This window comes from Oncorhynchus clarkii, chromosome 3 (genome assembly GCF_045791955.1).
Source record: "Oncorhynchus clarkii lewisi isolate Uvic-CL-2024 chromosome 3, UVic_Ocla_1.0, whole genome shotgun sequence".
NCBI lineage: Eukaryota > Metazoa > Chordata > Actinopteri > Salmoniformes > Salmonidae > Oncorhynchus > Oncorhynchus clarkii.
The window spans coordinates 26,130,957-26,153,339 of NC_092149.1; the positions used below are offsets into that span (position 1 = coordinate 26,130,957).

Sequence of the window (22,383 nt, forward strand, 5' to 3'; positions counted from 1 at the left end):
ATGTTTTCCAGTACTTCACTCAGTACCTGGACAAAGTATTGTCCAGTGGATGCCTCACATTTCACCACAGCCACAAGACTCTCTTGGATGAAGTTCGTCACATATCTGACTATGACAGAGCATTGATCTTGTGTTGTAATGTCCTGCGTAGTGTCAATATGGACTGAAAACATGCCAGCTTCCTGGATTTCACTTACTATGGTGGCCTGCATTGTGTGTTGGATGGTGGTAATGACGTTATCGATGGTAGTCTTTGACAATAGAGTGATTAGAGAGTCTCTGCCCCCTCTTGACCTAGACTCATGCAGTGTTTTGCTTTTCTCTATGCAGGCAGTGAGATGCTCTTTCATACACATGTCGTACTTTCTCAGCCGAATGATCATCTCTAAAAAGTTGCCATGGTCAATACTGCTGTCATCTAGCGTATAAGCTGCTTCAGACTGCATGCCTCTGTAGCTTAGATCCCTCTTGCCTAGGACTTTAACAACATGTATAATGCGCTCTAGCATTTGCCCTCTTCTGTTCACTTGCTCTCTATGAGAAGACTGCCGATGAACAGTCTCTCAATGTTACCTTTGGAGGACCATAGAAAGTTGGCCTCAGCATAATCTCTATGCATAATGCTCTTTCTCTCTCTGATGGATATGCTTCCAGTCTGACATTCCATTCATGAAAGGGCTTTGCAAATGCCATACAAATTAAGCAGAATAAAGCATGGTTCTCTTCACTGTATGACAGCCACTTCCAGTTGATCCCATCTTTACAAAAGAAAACCTTCTGCACCACAGACTTTTCACACTTTTGTTGGGGGTGGAAACTAAAAAACTTATCTAGGTCCCCTGACTTCGGCCTCTTAAAATAATCCAAAATTGGGGTGGCAGTGGCATCCTGGCTCTGGCTCAATCTACATCTGTCCACTGCAGATGCACTATCCTCAACCTGGATGAGTAATTAGTATAAATTAGTATATTAGTATAATATTTTAATGTTAAATAAAAAGTATAATGTTGATATAATAGTATAATGTTAGTATAATATTAATATTAATTACATAATGTTAGTATATTCATAATTTCATGTAATAATATACTATATACCACTAGTATAATATTAATTCCAATTGGACAATACAGCAATTTAAGAAATACACAACCAATATTTATAATTTTTGTAGGTTTTGTTCCATCATTAAATCCTTGTGCAAGAAAAATGATCTACATTTCATTGGTGGTTAGTCTCTAATTTGTTAATGCTAAGTACTAACTTGTCAATAATCTTAACCATTCATGCATATCAATGAGTTCAACATTTTGAAAGTTTTCAGTTGTACGTCAACCTTTTTTTAATGTCCCGCCCCATCCAGGCTGTGATTGGTCAGTTCACGAAAAGTGACATTGACGAGCGCTTGTTTCAACAAGAGGCATCCGATATAGCTAAATAGCCAACTATCGAAACCCAAACATTGCTTATCTTATCCCTATTGTCTTTTGTTTTACCGCTTCAGCTGCCAACCTTGACTAACAGTTGAACTGGTATCGCTAGGCTCAATGGGCTGCTCTCTCTTTTCTCTGCTGCCAGTGCCTTCAGGCTCACTAGGCTGAGATGATTGACTGGTAACGGCGCCAAATTAATAATTTGTTATTTTCAAACATTTGGCTGCATCAGCCTCAAGGAACTTCAACCTCTTCTCTCTCCGCTTTTTAGCACCACCTTTACGTTTTTCTCTTTTTGTTTGGCCATCTTGCTCCACTGCACTATTTATCCAAATGTCACCACTTAACAGAGATGGGAAAGGGGCGGGGCTCAGGTAAAGTTGGAATGGACTGGACCAAAAGTAATTGGCTGGGAGAGAGAGGCTGACAGATGTAATACCCAACTGCAGTGGGCCGGCAGCCCACTCGCCTGGGCCAGTCAGACACAGACACTTGGTTATTTTTATTTAAGCGGGGGTTGGGGTTATTTATATTTTGATTTGCATCGGCCCCAATTATCAAGTGGCCCACCGGGAAAACTCCCAGTGCTCCAGATAGCCAGTCCGTCATTGGACAAGACTCTAAGTAGACCATAACACAATAACCCATCAGACCTGACCAGCCCAGAACACAATACACTTTGACAAGTTAGAATAGATTAGACTAGATAAGCCTAGACCTACCTGTACTAGAACAGGCCACATAGGATCACAGCAACACAACCTGCTTATGGGATATAGAGCTTATTAAGGGTTGTTTTTGGACCAGGCAAAACTAACACAATGGCGCACAGAGAATGCTGAACACGGTTTGACATCCACACACACTTACCGTGTGCTGCCATGGCAGTGCCAGGTACTTGGCAGCCTGCAGTAATTACCCAGGCTAATGAAGGGTTTGACCGAGACAGTTAACCTCTGGATGGGAGCAGAGCTGATCATAGAGCTAATAGAGCCCTGTTTCAGATCACTGTCTTGGACACACCGACACACAGGCACTACTGTACCCCAGCACAATTAGCCTGCGGGTTAACATTGACTGTCCCCCTTCCTTTCTCTCATTACCCCTATTTACCGTACCTTCAGAAAGTATTCATACCCCTTGATTTTTTCCATATTTTGTTGTGTTAAAGCCTGAATTTATAATGAATAAAAAAATATATATATCTCACCCATCTACACACAATAAATACCCCATAATGACAAAGTGAACAAGTTTTGTGAAATTTAAGCAAACTTATTGAAAATGAAATACAAAAATATCTCATTCACATACAATACCAGTCAAAAGTTTGGACACGCCTACTAATTCAAGGTTTCTTGTTTATTTTTACTATTTTCTACATTGTAGAATAATAGTGAAGACATCCAAACTATGAAATAGCACATATGGAATAATTTAGTAACCACAAAAGTGTTAAACAAATCAAAATATATTTTATATTTGAGATTCTTCAAAGTTGCCCTTATGTGCCTTGATGACAGCTTTGCACACTTGGCATTCTCTCAACCAGCTTCACCTGGAATGCTTTTCCAACAGTCTTGAAGAAGTGTGTGTGTCTTTGAAAAAGTGTGATTTGAAGTGCCTATTAGGTGTTGGTCTGTCTTGTTTGTCTGTTTGTTTGTCTGTTTATCTGGATGTCATGTGGCCAGTGGTTGTTGTGTAAGGAAAATAAATAGATGGCCATCTATGCTCTCATTGTACTGGGTCAATCCGATTAGGATATTGATGTATGATAAATGGGTGGTTGACACAATAAGCCCTTGGTGCACAACTCCTGGTCCCAAGGATTGCAGTGTCTGCTGGTTTAAAATTCACCAATTAAAAAATGTATTCAGTTATTTGAAGCGTTTAGTGTATTATTTTCTCATCATGTAAGATCGTAATTTGATCACCCTGTTGCAGGAAATGTTGAACTTGTAGTGTATTTGAGCTTTAACAAGGATTCTAAAGTTTGTAATTTCCACTTTGAAATTTCAGGCTTGATTTTCCTTTACGAAAAATATATCGACTACAAAAATGTCCATTAATTATAATCCACATAATAATTAACATTTCCTGTTGCTACCGGATTATTTTCCTGCTGTTAGATGATAAGTGTGACTAGGCTAACCAGAGTTAGCATTTCAAATACAATTAAGAGATTCTTAACCTTATCAATTTAGCTAGACATGTGTTTTTGCTTTTCTCATTCTGCTCACACAACATTGGCCTGCAGGATGAACTACATTGAAGACCTGTCACATTGTTACAGATGCAGGATCTTAATTTGATCCAGTTTGCTACAGCAGGCAAATAACCCTGCAGCGACAAGAAATGTGAATTATTATGTGTATTATAATTATTGGCCATTTTTTTTGTAGGGGTTGATACCTTGAATACACTACAAGTTTTCTGCTGCGCAGGAAAATTCTCATCAACAAAAGAGTGATCAAATCAAGATCCTACAACTATATGCTCTGGTTAAAGGATGCTTTTTAGGATGCTTGTTGAATACACTTGAAAGAACAGTGACATACAGTGGGGCAAAAAGTATTTAGTCAGCCACCAATTGTGCAAGTTCTCCCACCCTAAAAGATGAGAGAGGCCTGTACTTTTCATCATAGGTACACTTCAATTATGACAGACAAAATGAGAAAAACAATCCAGAAAATCACATTGTACGATTTTTTATGAATTTATTTGCACATTATGGTGGAAAATAAGTATTTGGTCACCTACAAACAAGCAAGATTTCTGGCTCTCACAGACCTGTAACTTCTTCTTTAAGAGGCTCCTCTGTCTATCAGTATAAAAGACACCTGTCCACAACCTCAAACAGTCACACTCCAAGCTCCACTATGGCCAAGACCAAAGAGCTGTCAAAGGACACCAGAAACAAAATTGTAGACCTGCACCAGGCTGGGAAGACTAAATCTGCAACAGGTAAGCAGCTTGGTTTGAAGAAATCAACTGTGGGAGCAATTATTAGGAAATGGAAGACATACAAGACCACTGATAATCTCCCTCGATCTGGGGCTCCACGCAAGATCTCACCCCGTGGGGTCAAAATGATCACAAGAACGGTGAGCAAAAATTCCAGAACCACACGGGGGGACCTAGTGAATGACCTGCAGAGAGCTGGGACCGAAGTAACAAAGCCTACCATCAGTAACACACTACGCCGCCAGGGACTCAAATCCTGCAGTGCCAGACGTGTCCCCCTGCTTAAGCCAGTACATGTCCAGGCCCGTCTGAAGTTTGCTAGAGAGCATTTGGATGATCCAGAAGAAGATTGGGAGAATGTCATATGGTCAGATGAAACCAAAATATAACTTTTTGGTAAAAACTCAACTCGTCGTGTTTGGAGGACAAAGAATGCTGAGTTGCATCCAAAGAACACCATACCTACTGTGAAGCATGGGGGTGGAAACATCATGCTTTGGGGCTGTTTTTCTGCAAAGGGACCAGGACGACTGATCTGTGTAAAGGAAAGAATGAATGGGGCCATGTATCGTGAGATTTTGAGTGAAAACCTCCTTCCATCAGCAAGGGCATTGAAGATGAACCGTGGCTGGGTCTTTCAGCATGACAATGATCCCAAACACACCGCCCGGGCAACGAAGGAGTGGCTTCGTAAGAAGGATTTCAAGGTCCTGGAGGGGCCTAGCCAGTCTCCAGATCTCAACCCCATAGAAAATCTTTGGAAGGAGTTGAAAGTCCGTGTTGCCCAGCAACAGCCCCAAAACATCACTGCTCTAGAGGAGATCTGCATGGAGGAATGGGCCAAAATACCAGCAACAGTGTGTGAAAACCTTGTGAAGACTTACAGAAAACATTTGACCTCTGTCATTGCCAACAAAGGGTAAATAACAAAGTGTTGAGATACATTTTTGTTATTGACCAAATACTTATTTTCCACCATAATTTGCAAATAAATTCATAAAAAATCCTACAATGTGATTTTTTAATATATTTTTTTCTAATTTTGTCTGTCATAGTTGAAGTGTACCTATGATGAAAATTACAGGCCTCTCTCATCTTTTTAATAAGTGGGAGAACTTGCACAATTGGTGGCTGACTAAATACTTTTTTGCCCCACTATATTACCTTACATGCTTTTGCTTCAGAATTTGTTACATTTCGCATTCATTTACAATATTATTCTTAATTAGACAGGTCTATAATTTAAAATCAGGATTTTTGTGGGTTGTTGTGTATTTTGCAAGAAAAAAATATATTTGACCATATGTGCAATAACTCATTACACTCCTATTGTCTTTACTCTCTTCTTTTTATAACCCTTTTATAACCCTTTCTCTCTCTCTCTGCCCCCGTAGTGGTGTTTGTGTGTTGCTCTCCGGACACATTCAGGCAGCTGATGGTTCACTTCAGGCGGGCAGGCCTTCCTCAGGAGGAGTTTGTTTTCTTCTACATTGACATGTTTGGACACAGCCTGGACTCCCAGAATGCTCAACCGTGGGCCAGAGGGGACCAAGACGACCTTGTCGCCAAGGAGGCCTTCCAGGTAAGCCTCGGATCAGAGTCGAGTGTATCATCTCATTCCTCATCTCATTCCCATCATTACCTTGGAAACAGGTATCTGCTGTATTCTCCACTGACTTACACAGCAGGCCCTGAAGCAATCATATTTTGATGTCCCTATGTTTCCCCATGGTTGTCATTGTTGTTAAATGTGCTGCCAGGCAGATGAGATGATAAATCTAATCTTGTTGATTTTCCATTCTCTCACTGTGAAGTACTTTAATTTTCTTCTCAATTCCCTAGTGAGTAACAGACTCTCCATCGAGGGGGAGAGAGGCAACATAACTATATGTTTCGTGACATCCCATCAATGTGTTGATATCAGTCTCATCTCACAAAGCCTGAAAGAGCAAAACATAGGGCCTGAGTTTTGAAAATGTAACTGATGCACATACTGTACATCAGTGGTGCACAACATACGGCCCTTCTGGTGGGTCGTGGTCATTTCGCTTAGGTTGATACAGATTTTAAGTGGGTCCTAATGGTCTGGGAACCAATGCCATAACCCATACGTATGAACACTTCTCTCACTGCTGTGTTTTTACATGTTAGCCTTCTCAGACCTTAGTTTTCTGCTTGAATTAGGTTGGACCTGTATCTACACAGACGGTAGGAATGGGAGATGAGATGGTTTGATTAATGTTATAAGGTGTTTTGGAGGATGTGTACTGGATGACTGGTCACATTGACAACATATAATAGAGCGACTAGGCTCTAATAACAGTTGCATGTTTATAAAAGCGACAGGCCTGGGAAAGAGGAACATACTGTTAATTTCTACCACAGAAATGGTGTTTCTCACACCTGTGGTTCATTCATTCATTAGCAGAAATTGATAACCTGATTTTATGACCCCATCATATGGTATGATTCTGTATAATTCAGTGAAACCTTTGTCTTACGAATCACAATAAAAAAAAATCTTTGTGTCTGTCTCAGAGTGTGAAAATCCTGACCTATAGAGAACCACAGAACCCTGAATATAAAGATTTTGTGAGGGACCTGAAGACAGATGCCAAGAGAATGTTCAACTTTACGGTGGAGGACTCACTGGTAAGAGGCTGAAGTGTGTGTGTTTGTGTGTTTGTGTGTGTGTGTGTGTGTGTGTGTGGTGGGGGGGTGCTCTCTTGCAGGAAGAAAGTGGGTGATCAAGAGGACAAGAACTGAAAGGAGAGAGAGAAAAGGTTATAAGCAGGAAATAGGAGAGAAAAACATGCAGAGAGAACAAAGCAGATGAAGAGCAAGTGAAAAAGGAGGAGTGTCTGCACACACAAAGACAGAGAGAGAGAGAGAGTTGAGATCAAAAGGAGTATTTATAAAAAAAAGACAACTTGATCTCAACATGGCAGACTTGAGGCAATATGAAGGAGAAGACATGCTAAGGTATGAAGACTTAGATCTACTACACAGAATAAAGCTCTGTATAATAATCTATACACTGAGAGTACAAGACATTATGAAATTGACATGACCAGGTGAATCTAGGTAAAAGCTATGATCCCTTATTGATGTCACTTGTTCAATTCACTTCAATCAGTGTAAATGAAGGGGAGGAGACAGTTTAAAGAAGGATTTTTAAGCCTTGAGACAACTGAGACATGGATTGTGTATGTGTGACATTCAGAGGATGAATGGGCAAGACAAAATATGTAAGTGCCTTTGAACAGGGTATGGTATTATGTGCCGGGTGCACCGGTTTGAGTGTGTCAAGAACTGCAACGCTGCTGGGTTTTTCACGCTCAACATTTTCCCGTGTGTATCAAGAAAGGTCCACCACCCAAAGGACATCCAGCCAACTTGACACAACTTTGGGGAGCATTGGAGTCAACAAGGGTCAGCATCCCTGTGGAACGTTTTCGACACCTTGTAGAGTCCATGCCCGACAAATTGATGCTGTTCTGAGGGCAAAAGGGGTGCAACTCAATATTAGGAAGGTGTTCCTTATGTTTTGTACACTCAGTGTAGGGCTATCATATTATAGAGAACTCACTCATATCTCATTATGAAACATTTGATTGAGCCACATCTGACAGGCAAAGCAACACATACAAAGAACTATCAGTAGTACGAGATCATTTAGCAGTAGTACTAGTTCATTTAGCAGTAGTATTAGTTCATTCAGCAGTAGTACTAGTTCATTGGTGTTTGCACATCTTATGTGCGTAGAAAGATGGAGAGGCTGCGATAAGTAGGCTTATACGTAATTGGCTCACGTGCAATGCCTGGACGATTGATTCAATTTATTTTGGAAGAAAAAGCTAATTTAGTTAGTGGAGCTTATCTTATTATTATGTTCCCTACAAAGGTGCACAATGATGATATTCTACACACTTCTGCAGCTGAATCACTGGTGTCTTGTTTAGGAGATGAGAGAGAGACACATGTGTGCGCACACACACACACTCACAAAGATTGGCACGATACATCCATGTATCCTCAATATGGTAGATTGACTGCCTTCGAATCCATCGTTCATCTCTGACTCCAGATGGAGGTGTGTGTCCTTGCATGCATGTGTGTGCTTTCGTGTCATTGACAATTTACACTTCAGGAGGGGAAGCAAAATAAAGAGCTTGACAGGCCACGTCATCTAACTGCCCTCCCCGTTCGATGCACACAAATCCAGAATTGTACGTCAGGGCTTCTATTCCATCCCCGGGAGGAAGGGAGACTCGCCATTGGTCCTGGTTTCAGACAGGGCTGTCTGGCACCCCTCACAAGCCGATGAATCACTTGTAACAGACAGCTAAGTGCAGTTAATGTAATAAATAGACAGGTCTGAGTCTGGAGGATGAGAGAGAGGCACAGAGCATGAGAGCTCTGCCCTGGTCTACCTGGTCCTCATTCACCCTGTCTGGACATTGTGTCTGTACGTTTCCAATTGATGCAACTGAACTGAGTGAATTGTCTGAGTGGGTTATTGTCCTCATATTCCATTCTGTGATTGACGTGGACAGCTCTTTTGGTTTCGGGCCACTGTTTGGAGAGATGACGAGATGGAAGAGGAAATTGTTTCTCAGGCAGAATTGTGAAATTAATAAAGGGGTAGAAATAGGTACGGAGATGATAGGAAATAATTATAGTTGTGAGAAATAGGAAAGTGGCATTAACTTGAAATATATCAAACACTGTAGAGAAGCTTGTAGAAGAGACAAGTAGTTAGCAGAATAAGTTCTGCTCTCCATGGCAGTGGCACAAATATAGCTAGACATACGCAGTAGCTTTCTAATGATAGAAAATGATGAGGATGAGGGATATAGATGTACTATTAATACATGTATGGTATGGTTGATCTAAGCCATCTAAAAAAAATAGGTGATGATAGATTTAATGACTATTCTACAATTTCCTTTTGCTTCCCTGCAGATGAACATAATCTCCGGAGGGTTCTACGACGGGTTGATGCTGTACACCCACGCCCTGAACGAGACCATGACCTCACCAGAGGACAGACCTGTGGGGAAAACCGTAACCAGGAGGATGTGGAACCGCACCTACAACGGTCAGTCCACTCCACGCACCTCAGTTCATAACCTGGATCTTTATTCTATTGAATCAGGGGTCAGGAAGGTTCTAGGGTTTTTTCAGAACATGTGTGAACATGTTTTCAGTCTAGCACTAGCTCTGTGCACTGTCTCTGGTAACTACAGTGGTCTGCGTTTTGTCACAGAGACAATTTCAAAAGATTTGCGTGAAAACAAAATGTTTCATGTCACTGGATTAACTCAGAGCTCTGGCTTACAATCTCTTGTCAGTTTCCACCTTTGAGGGGGTAGTTCTTTAACAACAACACATTCAATGTCTTCCTTGCAATTTCTTGGTAGATTAATTATTGAGTGATTTGTGGCAGAATGAGAGAGAACCAGCACGATGTAACAATACTTCTCATTGACAGAGGGTCCCTATCGGGTTCTTCTATTGGGTGCTTTGTGCCTTTAAAATGAGATGTACACCTCTTCAAGAGCTCTTCAAGACAAGAGATTGATTTAGTTGCAGGCCATAAAAAGTAATATGGCTCTCAACAGCATGCTGGACAAGTACACTACATTACCAAAAGTATGTGGACAACTACTTGTCAAACATTTAAAAAAAATCATAGGCATTAATATAGAGTTGGTCCTCCCTTTGCTGCTGTAACAACCTCCACTGTTCTTGGAAGGCTTTCCAATAGATTATGAACATTGTGGCAGAGAATTGGTTCCATTCAGCCACAGGAGCATTATTGAGGTTGGACACTGATGTTGGGCGATTGGGTCTGGCTCGCAGTCGGTCTTCCAGTTTATTCCAAAGGTGTTTGATGGGGTTGAGGTCAGGGCTCTGTGCAGGCCAGTCAAGTTCTTCCACACAAATCTCAACAAACCATTTCTGTGTGGACCTTGCTTTGTGCACGGGGGCATGCATTGTCATGCTGAAACAGGAAAGGGCCTCCCACAATCTATTGCCACAAAGTTGGAAGCACAGAATCATCTAGAATGTCATTGTATGTAGTGTTAAGATTTCCCTTCACTGCCTCCCGAGTGGTTCAGTGGTCTAAGGCTCTGCATCGCAGTGCTAGCTGTGGCACTAGAGATTCTGGGTTCGAGTCCAGACTCTGTTGCAGCCAGCCGCGACCGGGAGACCCATGGGGTGGCGCACAATTGGTTCACTGTCGTCCGGTTTAGTTGAGGGTTTGGCCGGAATGGATGTCCTTGTCCCATCGCGCACTAGCAACTCCTGTGGCGGGCTGGGCGCAGTGCACGCTGACACGGTCGCGTGTGTTTCGAAGGACGCACGTCTCTCGACCTTTGCCTCTCCCGAGTCCGTACGGGAGTTGCAGCGATGAGACAAGACTGTAACTACCAATTGGATACCACGAAATTGGGGAGAAAACTGAAAAACAGCCCCAGAACATTATTCCTCCTCCACCAAACTTTACAGTTGCCACTATGCATTGGGGCAGGTAGCATTCTCCTGGCATCCGCCAAACCCAGATTCGTCCGTAGACTGTCCGATGGTGAAGCGTGATTCATCACTCCAGAGAAGCGTTTCCATTGCTCCAGAGTCCAATGGTGGCGAGCTTTACACCACTCCAGCCGACACTTGGTATTGCGCGTGCTGATCTTAAGCTTGTGTGCGGCTCTCGGCCATGGAAACCCATTTCATTAAGCTCCCAACAAACAGTTATTGTGCTGACATTGCTTCCAGAGGCAACTTGGTAGTGAGTATTGCAACCGAGGACAGATGATTTTTACGCGCTACGCGTTTCAGCACTCGGCATTGTCACCATATTAGCTAACGTCAAGAAAACATAGCTACTACAACTAACGCCTTAGTAAACCTGCTACAATCATGCAGTACAGTGTACAGTTAGCAAGCAGTTTAGCAGTTACACCGGTGGGCCCCGGTGGCAATAAATTAAGAAAACCAAAAGCTTACCTTGACCTGGAAGAGTTCCAGTGTAGGATAGCCATAGCCAGCTAGGTAACATAGCATCCCTCTCTGAGCCGGGTGTTTGAGTAGACTAAACTAGCTAGCTGCATTAGCTAGCTAAGTAAGTGAAAGGTAAAAAAAAATATATATATATATATATATATAGCTAGCTCTCTCTCTCTCACTAATTTGTTCAAAATGTTTAAACTGTTGTCTTTCTCTCTATTTAAGTTAACTACTCACCACATTTTGTGCACAACAGTGCTAGCTAGCTGTAGCTTATATTTTTAGTACTAGATTCATTATCTGATCCTTTAATTGGGTGGACAACATGTCAGTTCATGCTGCAAGACCTCTGATAGGTTGGATGACGTCCTCTGGAAGTTGTCATTTCTGTGTACGTCTATGTAAGCGGATGAGAACCACCAGCCTCCTAGGTTTTGTATTGAAGTCAAATGTACCCAGAGGAGGACGGAAACTAGTTGTCCTCCAGCTACACCATGGTTCATGTCACACCAGCCTTCGGTTTGGCTCCTCCTCCTGTCCAGCTCAGGCGTTCGGCGTCGACGGCCTTCTTCTAGCTGCTGCCGAACCTACTGCTGGCAAACGGCCTTCACTCATCAACCCTGGACTTGTCTCGTCATCATAACACACATCGGGTTCCAATCCCCACTCTATCACTGTATATATACTCCCTCTGCCATTTGTCTTTGTCCGTCATTGTAAATGTTATTTGTTTTCCTGAGAGGACTCTCCTACTATTTCCTGAGTACTTTATATTTTTCACTTTGGGTTCACCCTGTGCCTTTTTGTTTATGAAGATATATTTTGAGCACAACAGCGTTGGGGTTTCGTCCCGCGTTGATCTATGGTGCTTAAATAAATTCTGTAGTTCTAAACCTGCGACTGCCTCCTTCATAATCCTCTCTACACCAATGACTGTGCTGTCCTACAGAGTGCTGTAGAACTTCTTGGAAAACAGTGTATTTTAATCAATTATTTGGTTACATGCTAATATAAACTAAGCAAAAAAAGAAACATCCCTTTTTCAGGGCCCTGTCTTTCAAAGATAATTTGTAAAAATCTAAATAACTTCACAGATCTTCATTGTAAAGGGTTTAACTTCTTTCAGATAGGGGGCAGCATTTTCACTTTTGGATGAATAGCGTGCCCAGAGTAAACTGCCTCCTACTCAGTCCCAGATGCTAATATATGCATATTATTATTAGTATTGGATAGAACACTCTGAAGTCTCTAAAACTGTTTGAATGATGTCTGTGAGTATAACAGAACTCATATGGCAGGCAAAAATCTGAGGTTTGTAATTTTTGAACTCAGCCCCTATCAAATTCACAGTGGGATATGGGATATGTTGCAGTTCATAAGGCTTCCACCCAGATGTCAACCGTCTTTAGAACGTTGTTTCAGGCTTCTACTGTGAAGTGGGACCGGATGAGAGCTCTTTGAGTCAGTAGTCTGGCAGAGAGCCACACGCTGGTCACGCTTATTTCACATGAGAGCGACCTGCGTTCCATTGCTTTTCTACAGACAATGGAATTCTCCAGTTGGAACATTATTGAACATTTATTTATTTATTTTTTACCCCCTTTTCTCCCAAATTTTGTGGTATCCAATTGTTAGTAGTTACTATCTTATCTCATCGCTACAACTCCCGTACGGGCTCGAGAGAGACGAAGGTCGAAAGCCATGCGTCCTCCGTGTCCTTCCGCTAGCGGAACCCCAGTCCTAGACAGGTTAAACACTGTTTCCCATCTTTAACTGTTTCCCAATTAATGAACATGCACCTGTGGAACGGTCGTTAAGACACGAACAGCTTACAGATGGTAGGCAATTAAAGTCACAGCTTTTAAAACTTAGGACACTAAAGAGGCCTTTCTACTGACTCTGAGAAACATGTTGTGGCAATTTCCTGTATTACCAAATGATGAAAGCGCAAACCATACACCAGTCAGAGTTATACTTAAACTTCACCTTTAATAATAATTAAGCTTTTGCAATAGCATTTGACTTTCAACATTTCAGTATCTCTAATGAAAAGTTGAGAGTGGTCAACATAATGGCAACTAAGATATTTTATAGCAAAGATCCACCCCCTTGTCAACATGACAATCCACAGATAATAGGAACTGTTCACACAAAAATACTTTTACTTGAGAGAGTAAATCCCATAGCCAGACAGCATTCGCTATAAATTATTGTTTAGTTTGGTCTCCTAAATGAGGTTCTAATCTCGTTCTTGGTACTTCATAGTACTAAAACATTACCTCATCCAATGGCATATATCAATTGTCAATTCTAGATACTCCCATCTCAAATACACCCCCTCCTGGACAATCTCACGGAGGGGAGTGAGCCTCTAGGTCATATACTAGTTCTAGAGAAGGGCAACATCAGAGGGGACATACAAGGGTTCCAGACACTGCCATACTCCTCCCCCCAATGAGAAAAGGAGGGAGTGACTGGCATACAGACATTGTGGAGATAACTAACTGGTTCCCCATTACTCACGCCATCCCTTCACATGGTTTAGGAATAGTTACAGACACATTCCCATAAGAAGACAATGTTCCATTCTGTCCTCCTCCCCTTCTGATATTCTGCATACATCACATGGTTTAACAGATACATTCACATATGAAGACAAGCCTGACCTCTCCCCTCTCTGGGCCCCAAGTGACTAAGGCCTAGCTGAGAAGGGATAACTGCAAACTGCCAACCCTATAGTCCAAATGGAAACATTCTAATGACAAGTATCTCACAAGCATATTCTGAAAATAAAACATCTTATCTATGTTACCCAACTAATTCTGATTCAGCTACGACAAACACCAAAAGAAAGATGCCCAGGGTCCCTGCTCATCTGTGTGAACATGCCTTAGGCATGCTGCAAGGAGGCATGAGGACTGCAGATGTGGCCAGGGCAATAAATTGCAATGTCCGTACTGTGAGACGCCTAAGACAGTGCTACAGGGAGACAGGACGGACAGCTGATCGTCCTTGCAGTGGCAGACCACGTGTAACACCTGCACCTGCACAGGATCGGTACATCTGAACATCACATCTGCGGGGCAGTTACAGGATGGCAACAAAAACTGCCCGAGTTACACCAGGAATGCACAATCTCTCCATCTGTGCTCAGACTGTCCGCAATAGGTCTGAGAGAGGCTGGACTGAGGGCTTGTTGGCCTGTTGTAAGGCAGGTCCTCACCAGACATCACCGTCGCTGGACCAGACAGGACTGGCAAGAAGTGCTCTTCATTGATGAGTCGCAGTTTTGTCTCACCAGGGGTGATGGTCGGATTTGCATTTATCGTCAAAGGAATGAATGTTACACCGAGGCCTGTACTCTGGAGCGGGATCGATTTGGAGGTGGAGGTTACGTCATGGTCTGGGGCGGTGTGTCACAGCATCATCGGACTGAGCTTGTTGTCATTGCAGTCAATCTCAACACTGTGCATTACAGGGAAGACATCCTCCTCCCTCATGTGGTACCCTTCCTGCAGGCTCATCCTAACATGACCCTCCAGCATGACAATGCCACCAGCCATACTGCTCGTCTGTGTGTGATTTCCTGCAAGACAGGAATGTCAGTGTTCTGCCATGGCCAGCGAAGAGCCCGGATCTCAATCCCATTGAGCACGTCTGGGACCTGTTGGATCGGAGGTTGAGGGCTAGGGCCATTCCCCCCCAGAAATGTCTGGGAACTTGCAGGTACCTTGTTGGAAGAGTGGGGTAACATCTCACAGCAAGAACTGGCAAATCTGGTGCAGTCCATGAGGAGGAGATGCACTACAATGCTTAATGCAGCTGGTGGCCACACCAGATACTGACTTACTTTTGCCAAAAACAGAGATCTCCTCAAAGCAGGGAAAATATTAAATGGAAAAGATACATTAGCGGGCCATGGTTGTGTCATTTGGCCTTTTGAAGATCTTGGAAAAGAAAGAAAGAGTGTCAAAAAGAAACAAAACATGCCAACATTGTTATTGAACAACCTTTTTCATCTCCGCTGGCAGCTGGTTTGTAGCCAAGCCAAGGTCTGTAGCGGAACTAAATTCATCTTCACGTTCGACTTCGAGCAAACACATTCCTGGACACCACAAATGAATGTGTCCCTCAAATCCATTCAAATTAATTTAATTGTTCAGTAAAAAAATTTTTTATTTATCACAGAGTCCTTGGAATGTCACTAGCTGTGTCAATCAGGACAATGACATCATTGTCTTTTAAAAGCAAATTAATCCATAACATAACATCTTTATGACAACAAAACATCAAAATATTTTTGTGACTTTTTCCCCTGTGTTATACATTCTGGAGGAGGTTGTCCCCTTGCTGAACATGTCTATTTCTAAATTAAAGTATTTAATCATCCTTTTATTCATCACTGACCTAAGAGAGTATAGATTTAAGGATGAAAAATACATCTGGATCCAGTAAGGTGACCTTTTTCCTGTGCACCTAAAGTTGATGAATATGACCAATCTTCTGTTTGTAAAACTTCAATAAAACGCAGCACACACAACTCAGTGACAACTTAGGTGATTGACGAGTCGTATAATGCTCAACATGGAGTAGACAAAGTCTCATCTATCGTTCATAACACATACATTGTTCTTTTTACCACATTTTTAGAGTTAGACACAGCATCTTACTTTCTGAGGAAGGCCTCCATTGTGTTTCCTCTGCTAGTACCCCCCTCCCCCCAAACACACACACCTCACTGACTAAGCATTGAGGTTACGTGTGTTTACCCAGACTTGTGGGTTTCACAAGTGTTTGACATTACTAATGGCCGATATAGAAGATGGTGGTCTCAAACCTTGTAGCAGGTTGTCATTACCCCTTCTGTCCCAGTCCTTTGTGAGAGACCTGAAGACAGATGCCAAGTCCTAGCAAACTCTGTTTATTGGGACTTGAGGGGAATTTGAAGGGTTGGGCTGTTGAGCTGACGTTTGTTTGGTTTGTCACAGAGTCAAGCGGTTACAGAGTCAGATTATGTGTGAGGTCACAGGAGACAGTGAAAGGCGCTTGATAACAAGTCAAAGGTAACGGCAAGAACAAATACGTTGAATCATTGGAACAGTACACATACTTGAGGTGACATAAGTCATCAGGGACATCTCATCAGGTAAGTACCTAGGTTGTTTGCTCTGCACTCCTTTCTCCTTCCCTCTTTCACCCTGCTTCCCCATTTCCCTTTTATTCCCTCCATCTGTCCTCCATTACTGCCCGCCTGCTCCCTCTTTTTCCTTTAATCTCCTTGGCTGACCCCTCTCTACAAATGCCATCCTTCTCTCCTCAATCACTATGAGTTGGACCAGAGCACACAAACAACAGAGATGAACACTTCAGGCAGACAGTGGGAGGGCAGAGCGGGCAGCAGCCAGAACAGGTGGAGTCTCCTCACACTGGTTCTGTTAGCCCATCCGAAAGGCTGAGGGGTTTGTTTGGTTGCATGCGAGGACAATGCTTCTTTTATTATTTTTGCCCACACCAGTGCATACTGTAACGTAAGCTGTTTGGTAGCTTTAGTTCATTGTTATGCTTCCGATTCAGTGCTTTTTAGTTATATTCTGTGTTATATTTTGTTCGAAAGTGAAGACAGCTTTAAGTTGGTCTAGTGAAATACAAACCTTTCATCTGAATCTTGACTTCAGCAGTTAAACTACAGTATATGAGTAATTGTACGTTGTAAACTTGTGAAAATGTGTGAAAAGAATATTACAGTGTCAGAGGTGGATGTCCTGCTGCGTATGCCAGCTTGTTAATGCCAGTCTCCCTATCTTTTCTATCAGTCGCTGTCCTTACTCATAGTTATTCCTTCACACCTTCTTCTTGTCTCATTATTTCCTGGTCTAGCACTCCTCTCCTCTGCTCTCAATCCTCTCCTCTGTGAACAGTTCTCTAATTCCATCCCACGGGATCTGCCTTCCTCTTTTTCCTTCCTCCTCCACCAATCTGTCCATATTTTCACTGTCTTATCAAGGTGTTCCTCCTCACTTCACTGCTCTGTCAATCTCTGTTATATTTTTACTGTCTCAACGTGTCTTATCCTCCTGAACAAACTCTTATTTTACCCTCTCCTCCTACATGACCTCTCTGTCTCATCTAAACTCTCTGTCCTTTGCCATGGAAAGATCTAATTTCTCTTTTGGCTGTCATGTTGCAAAAAATCCCCCTGGAAAAAAAGAGGAAATCCATAAAATAGGATAGTAATCTAATCAGGCGAAACCAGAGCTCCCGTGGCCGTGTCACTCTTTCCATCTGTCTCCACCTCCTTCTCTTTTCCCTTTCTCTACCCACCATCCATCACTCATTGTCCTTTTTCTCTGCCTCTGTCTTCTGTGCAGTGGCCCTGGTCACTTAGGCAGCTGGTATTTCCAACGGTAGGTCTGGCCTGGGTCGAGCTGATAATGAGCTGTGTGAATCTGAAGCCTTGTCATCTGAGCCACAGTGGAGCACAGGGCTGGAGTGTAGAGTGCACTGTAGAAAGGAGACAGGCAGACAGGTGGCCAGAGGGGGATAGGAACAGAGAGAAATAATGGAGCACTCTTGTGCTTGTGCCCTTTTGTTAATCATATGTACTAAAACTCTACAGCTACATGGTACATGGTAGGCCCCCATTGTCCCAGAAATCTTTGGTAACTGGAGAACCTTGTCAATGCTATTAGTGGGCAATGGAGTGCCTGTAAAAAGGATTGACAGAGACCCTACAGATCTTAGTCTAATAGCATTTAGTGTTAGAGACCCTTTCATGTCATTCATAACTGGAGGTCTTGCTCTCTATTTCTCTCTCTCTTTCTTTCTCTCCCTCCCTTACTCCCTATCTCTCCATCAGAGGCTAAGGGGAAAATCACATAAGTCTAGATGAATAATGAATACTATACATTGTTCATAAGTAAGTCCTAGAATAGTAAAATTTTTCAATCCTTAGTTACCTATATATTTGATGAAACAACTATGTTTATTTGATGACTGTTGTTGACTGATATGATAAGGTTCAAAGTAAACACATAGATTGCTGTAGATTTTTGGACATGACAACAGGTGTGTGCCATCCTTAGTTAGTTAGGCAGGGGCTGTTATGTATGCAGAACACACTTTGATCCAGGGACATAAGCCGCAGGTGGTTTGCAGACTATTTCACGGCTGCCTGGGTAGAAGAATGCCTTAGTTATTTCTCACAGTAAATGCAATTATTTCAAGGAGAGGTGCTTGTTAAAAGGCGTTAAAAGCATTCCAAAAAATACTTCTAATTAACCAATACATTTTTCGACAAACGCAATCACATTCTTCTCCAATGCAAGGCCAAAATTCCAAGCCTGTGTTTTCAGACATCAGACGACTAAGTAGAGTGAACAAAAAACAGCCTGCAGGTTAACCTCCTGGTCTAGCTGATGTAGAGCTGCAATATCATATCACACTACAGTGAGTGTACAATAAGGTCAATATTTGCATATACTGTATGTGACAGGAGTGCTCCCACTTCACGTTTAGCAGCAGTGATAATAAATACACAATATATCACCTATTCCCATGTGTTCACTCTTTAGATAAGAACATAGGTTGTTTATGTGGCTCTATTGGAGCTCTATCAGCAGCTGCTCTCATGGCTTCACAGCAGCTAGGGATTGTAATCACCTGGTTGGCACCATATATATCCATAAACTACGCTGTGACTTAGTGGAAAATCAAATGGTGCCATGACACTTCCACTGTGCACTTTGCACTGTGCACTTTGCACTGTGCACTTTGCACTGTGCACTTTGTTAACGGTTATTGTTATTCATAAGAGTGTGCTGTGCTTTCCCCAGATTTAAAGTCAAAGTACTTTCCAGTACTTTTTTGCCCTGAATCAGAGGAGTGTTTGATTGTAGGTTTCATGAATGTCTAGGGGCGCACTGCGACAACCTGCATTGTGTTGCTAGTCTTCCATCCGTGTGCCCTTTTCAAATGCCTTGACAGTTGCCTTGTGCATTTATTGGCTAGAACCCTAAAAAACACAACATGCCACTAATGTGGACTCACCTCTGGCTTTTTCATGGACATTTTCTTTCAGACACTTGACCTTTTTTTCTACCTTGTCAAGATGTTTCTGGAATCTTTGTTTGACTGCAAGATCTTCTTGTTATACCTCAACAAAAAGAGGACCAGACGAACGTGATGTGCGTTGTGCAGTCTTGGATGGAAGGAGTTGACATCTGATTTAGGAATAGGCAGCCCAGGAGCATGTGCCTGGTGACATCTCCTCCAGGTTAGCCGTCAGTACGGAACGGGTCATGCAATGTTCTTTCAATCAGATGTTAACTTCCTCCATCAGGGACACACTGCTGTGCAAATCAAACATACTTGGAAAGGCGCAGTGGGGAAACTGATTCCTGTTTTTAGTTTAGGTAATTACAAGGATTTGAACAGTGAGGGGAATAAGATGAGACATACAGGTGTTTTACTGTTGTTGATGATATATGAATTTCCAGAATGTACAAAGATGGATACAGTACATGAAGGGAGGCAGCCAGTATAGACCGTATACATAGAGAGAGGGAGGATGTCAAAATGGAAGGATCAGGTTACAGCTGCTTTTCTCTCTAGCTTCTGTTCCATTAACTAATGGGCCTGGATGGGTTAGAGAGATTCAGACATTTTAGGAGGACAGTGGAAGATGTATAGAACTTGCTTCTTCATTATTGAAAACAGCATGTTTTGACAATACAGTCTTCATCTGATATACTGTACTTCCAATACGCATTACTCATGAAGTTACATCAATACAGTCCATTTACCAAACTAACACACTAGCTGTCAAGCTACTGAGCTGTACTGTAGCTCACAATGTGCCACTCTTCTCCACATGCTCTGAATGCCTGCTCTGATTGCTCTGTTCTTTGCAGCACTACCAGACTAATACAGCTCTGGTGGACTGAGCATCCATCACTGCAGCCCACTGAATTCAGCCCCCCCCCCCCAACATTTCCATTCAAGGATAAAGAATTATTAAATACTTATTAATAAAGAGTAAGACTATCAGGTATCAAGGTAAGACCCAGATGCAGACCGTGTTGAAGTGACAATGTTTATTACAGCAACAGGGAAAAAGGTACAGGACGGAAGGCAGGCTCAGGGTCAGGGGCAGGATGAGTGGTCAGGCGAGTGGGTACAGGGTCAGGACAGACAAGGGTCAAAAACCAGGGGGATGAGAAAAGAGAGACTGGGGAAAAGCAGGAGCTGACACAAAACACTGGTTAGCTTGAAAAACAAGACGAACTGGCAACAGACAAACAGAGAACACAGGTATAACTACACAGGGGATAATGGGGAAGATGGGCGGCACCTGGAGGGGGTAGAGACAATTACAAAGACAGGTGAAACAGATCAGGGTGTGACAGTACCCCCCCCTCCCCCCGGGGGGCCACCTGGCATCCTACCTGGGCGCATACCTGGTTGACCGGGGTGCCGGCGGTGGAAGTCGGTGATGAGGGATGGGTCCAGGATGTCTCTAGCGGGGACCCAGCACCTCTCCTCCGGGGCAAAACCTTCCCAGTCAACCAGGTACTGGAAACCCCTGCCCTGTGGTCGAACCCTGAGGAGGCGTCTCACCGTGTACACCGAATGGCCAGCGATGACATGGGGAGGAGGGGTGGGCCTGGAAATAGAATACAAAGGGCTGTGAGACACAGGCTTAATTCTAGACACATGGAATGTAGGATGAATACGAAGGGTACGGGGCAACAGAAGGTGGACAGCAGCGGGGCTAATGATCTTGGAGATGGGGAAAGGGCCGATAAACTGATGGAGATCTGCTTGTCATCGATACCTGAAGGTGGTCATGAGGAGGGCCGACCGGGCTCTCCTCCAGGTACGACGACAGCGGCGGACGAACATCTGGGCAGAAGGTATGCCAACCTCCTCTTCTTGCTCTAGGGAAGAGCGGGGGCTGATACCCCAGGGAACACTCAAAGGGAGATAGGCCCATGGCAGAGCAGGGAAAGTGTTGTGGGCGTATTCAACCCACACAAGCTGCTGGCTCCAGGTGGTGGGGTTTGCGGAGACCAGGCAGCACGGGGTAGTTTCGAGGTCCTCGTTGGCCGCTCTGACTGGCTGTTAGACTGGGGGTGGAACCCGGAGGACAGGCTGGCCGACGACCCAATGAGGGTGCAGAACACCTTCCAGGACTGGGACGAGAACTGAGGACCCCGGTCGGAGACCATGTCCACAGGCAGTCCATGGATCCAGAAGACATGCTGCACCATGAGCTGTGCCGTCTCTTTGGCAGAGGGTAGTTTGAGGAGAGGAACGAAGTGTGCGGCTTTGGAAAACCGAATCACCACAGTCAGGATGGCTAGGGACATGTGAGACCAGGGATGGTGGGGGACAGGCAGAGGTTGGAGGAGACCAGCCGGAGCTTGCCGAGGAGTCTTGTTCTGTGCAAGCGGCGACGAATGCGGTCACGTCAGGAACCATAGTAGGCCACTAAAAGTGCTGTCGCACAAAGGCCAGGGTCCGACGGGCGCCCTCTCGTATCCGCACCAGGTGGTAGGCGTTCTGTAAATACAGCTTGGAAAACACAGTGGCTCACTGGAGCGGCTCGAAGGCCAAGGAGATGAGTGGTAGCGGGTCACGGTTCTTAACCGTAATGTCATTGAGTCCCCGGTAGTCAATGCGCGGGCGCAGGGTCTTGTCCTTTTTCTCCACAAAGAAGAACCCTGCACAGGTGGGAGAGGAAGAGGGACGGATAAATCCAGCAGCTAGGGAGTCTCCAATGTAGGTATCCATAGCCTTGGTCTCCGGTCCCGACAGAGAGTACAGATGTCCCCAGGACGGCGTGGTGCAGTCGTAGGGTCGGTGCGGTGGAAGCTACATGGCCCTGGCCTTGCTGAACACCTTCCCGGACATCCTGGAACTCCGTGGGAATGGCGGAGAGGTCCGGGGTACCTTCCGAGCCCCCGTGAAGACG

At 43.6% G+C, this 22,383-nt stretch overlaps 1 protein-coding gene across 1 annotated transcript in view; it reads left to right on the forward strand.

Annotated features, from left to right (window-relative positions):
* LOC139391881 (atrial natriuretic peptide receptor 1-like) overlaps positions 1–22,383 on the forward strand; it is a 65,510-nt gene that overhangs the window by 24,032 nt on the left and 19,095 nt on the right. Inside the window, exons 3-5 of the mRNA XM_071139498.1 lie at positions 5,792–5,979; positions 6,936–7,049; positions 9,363–9,498. Of these exons, the coding sequence (XP_070995599.1) occupies positions 5,792–5,979; positions 6,936–7,049; positions 9,363–9,498 (438 nt within the window). The remainder of the gene's footprint in view (positions 1–5,791; positions 5,980–6,935; positions 7,050–9,362; positions 9,499–22,383) is intronic.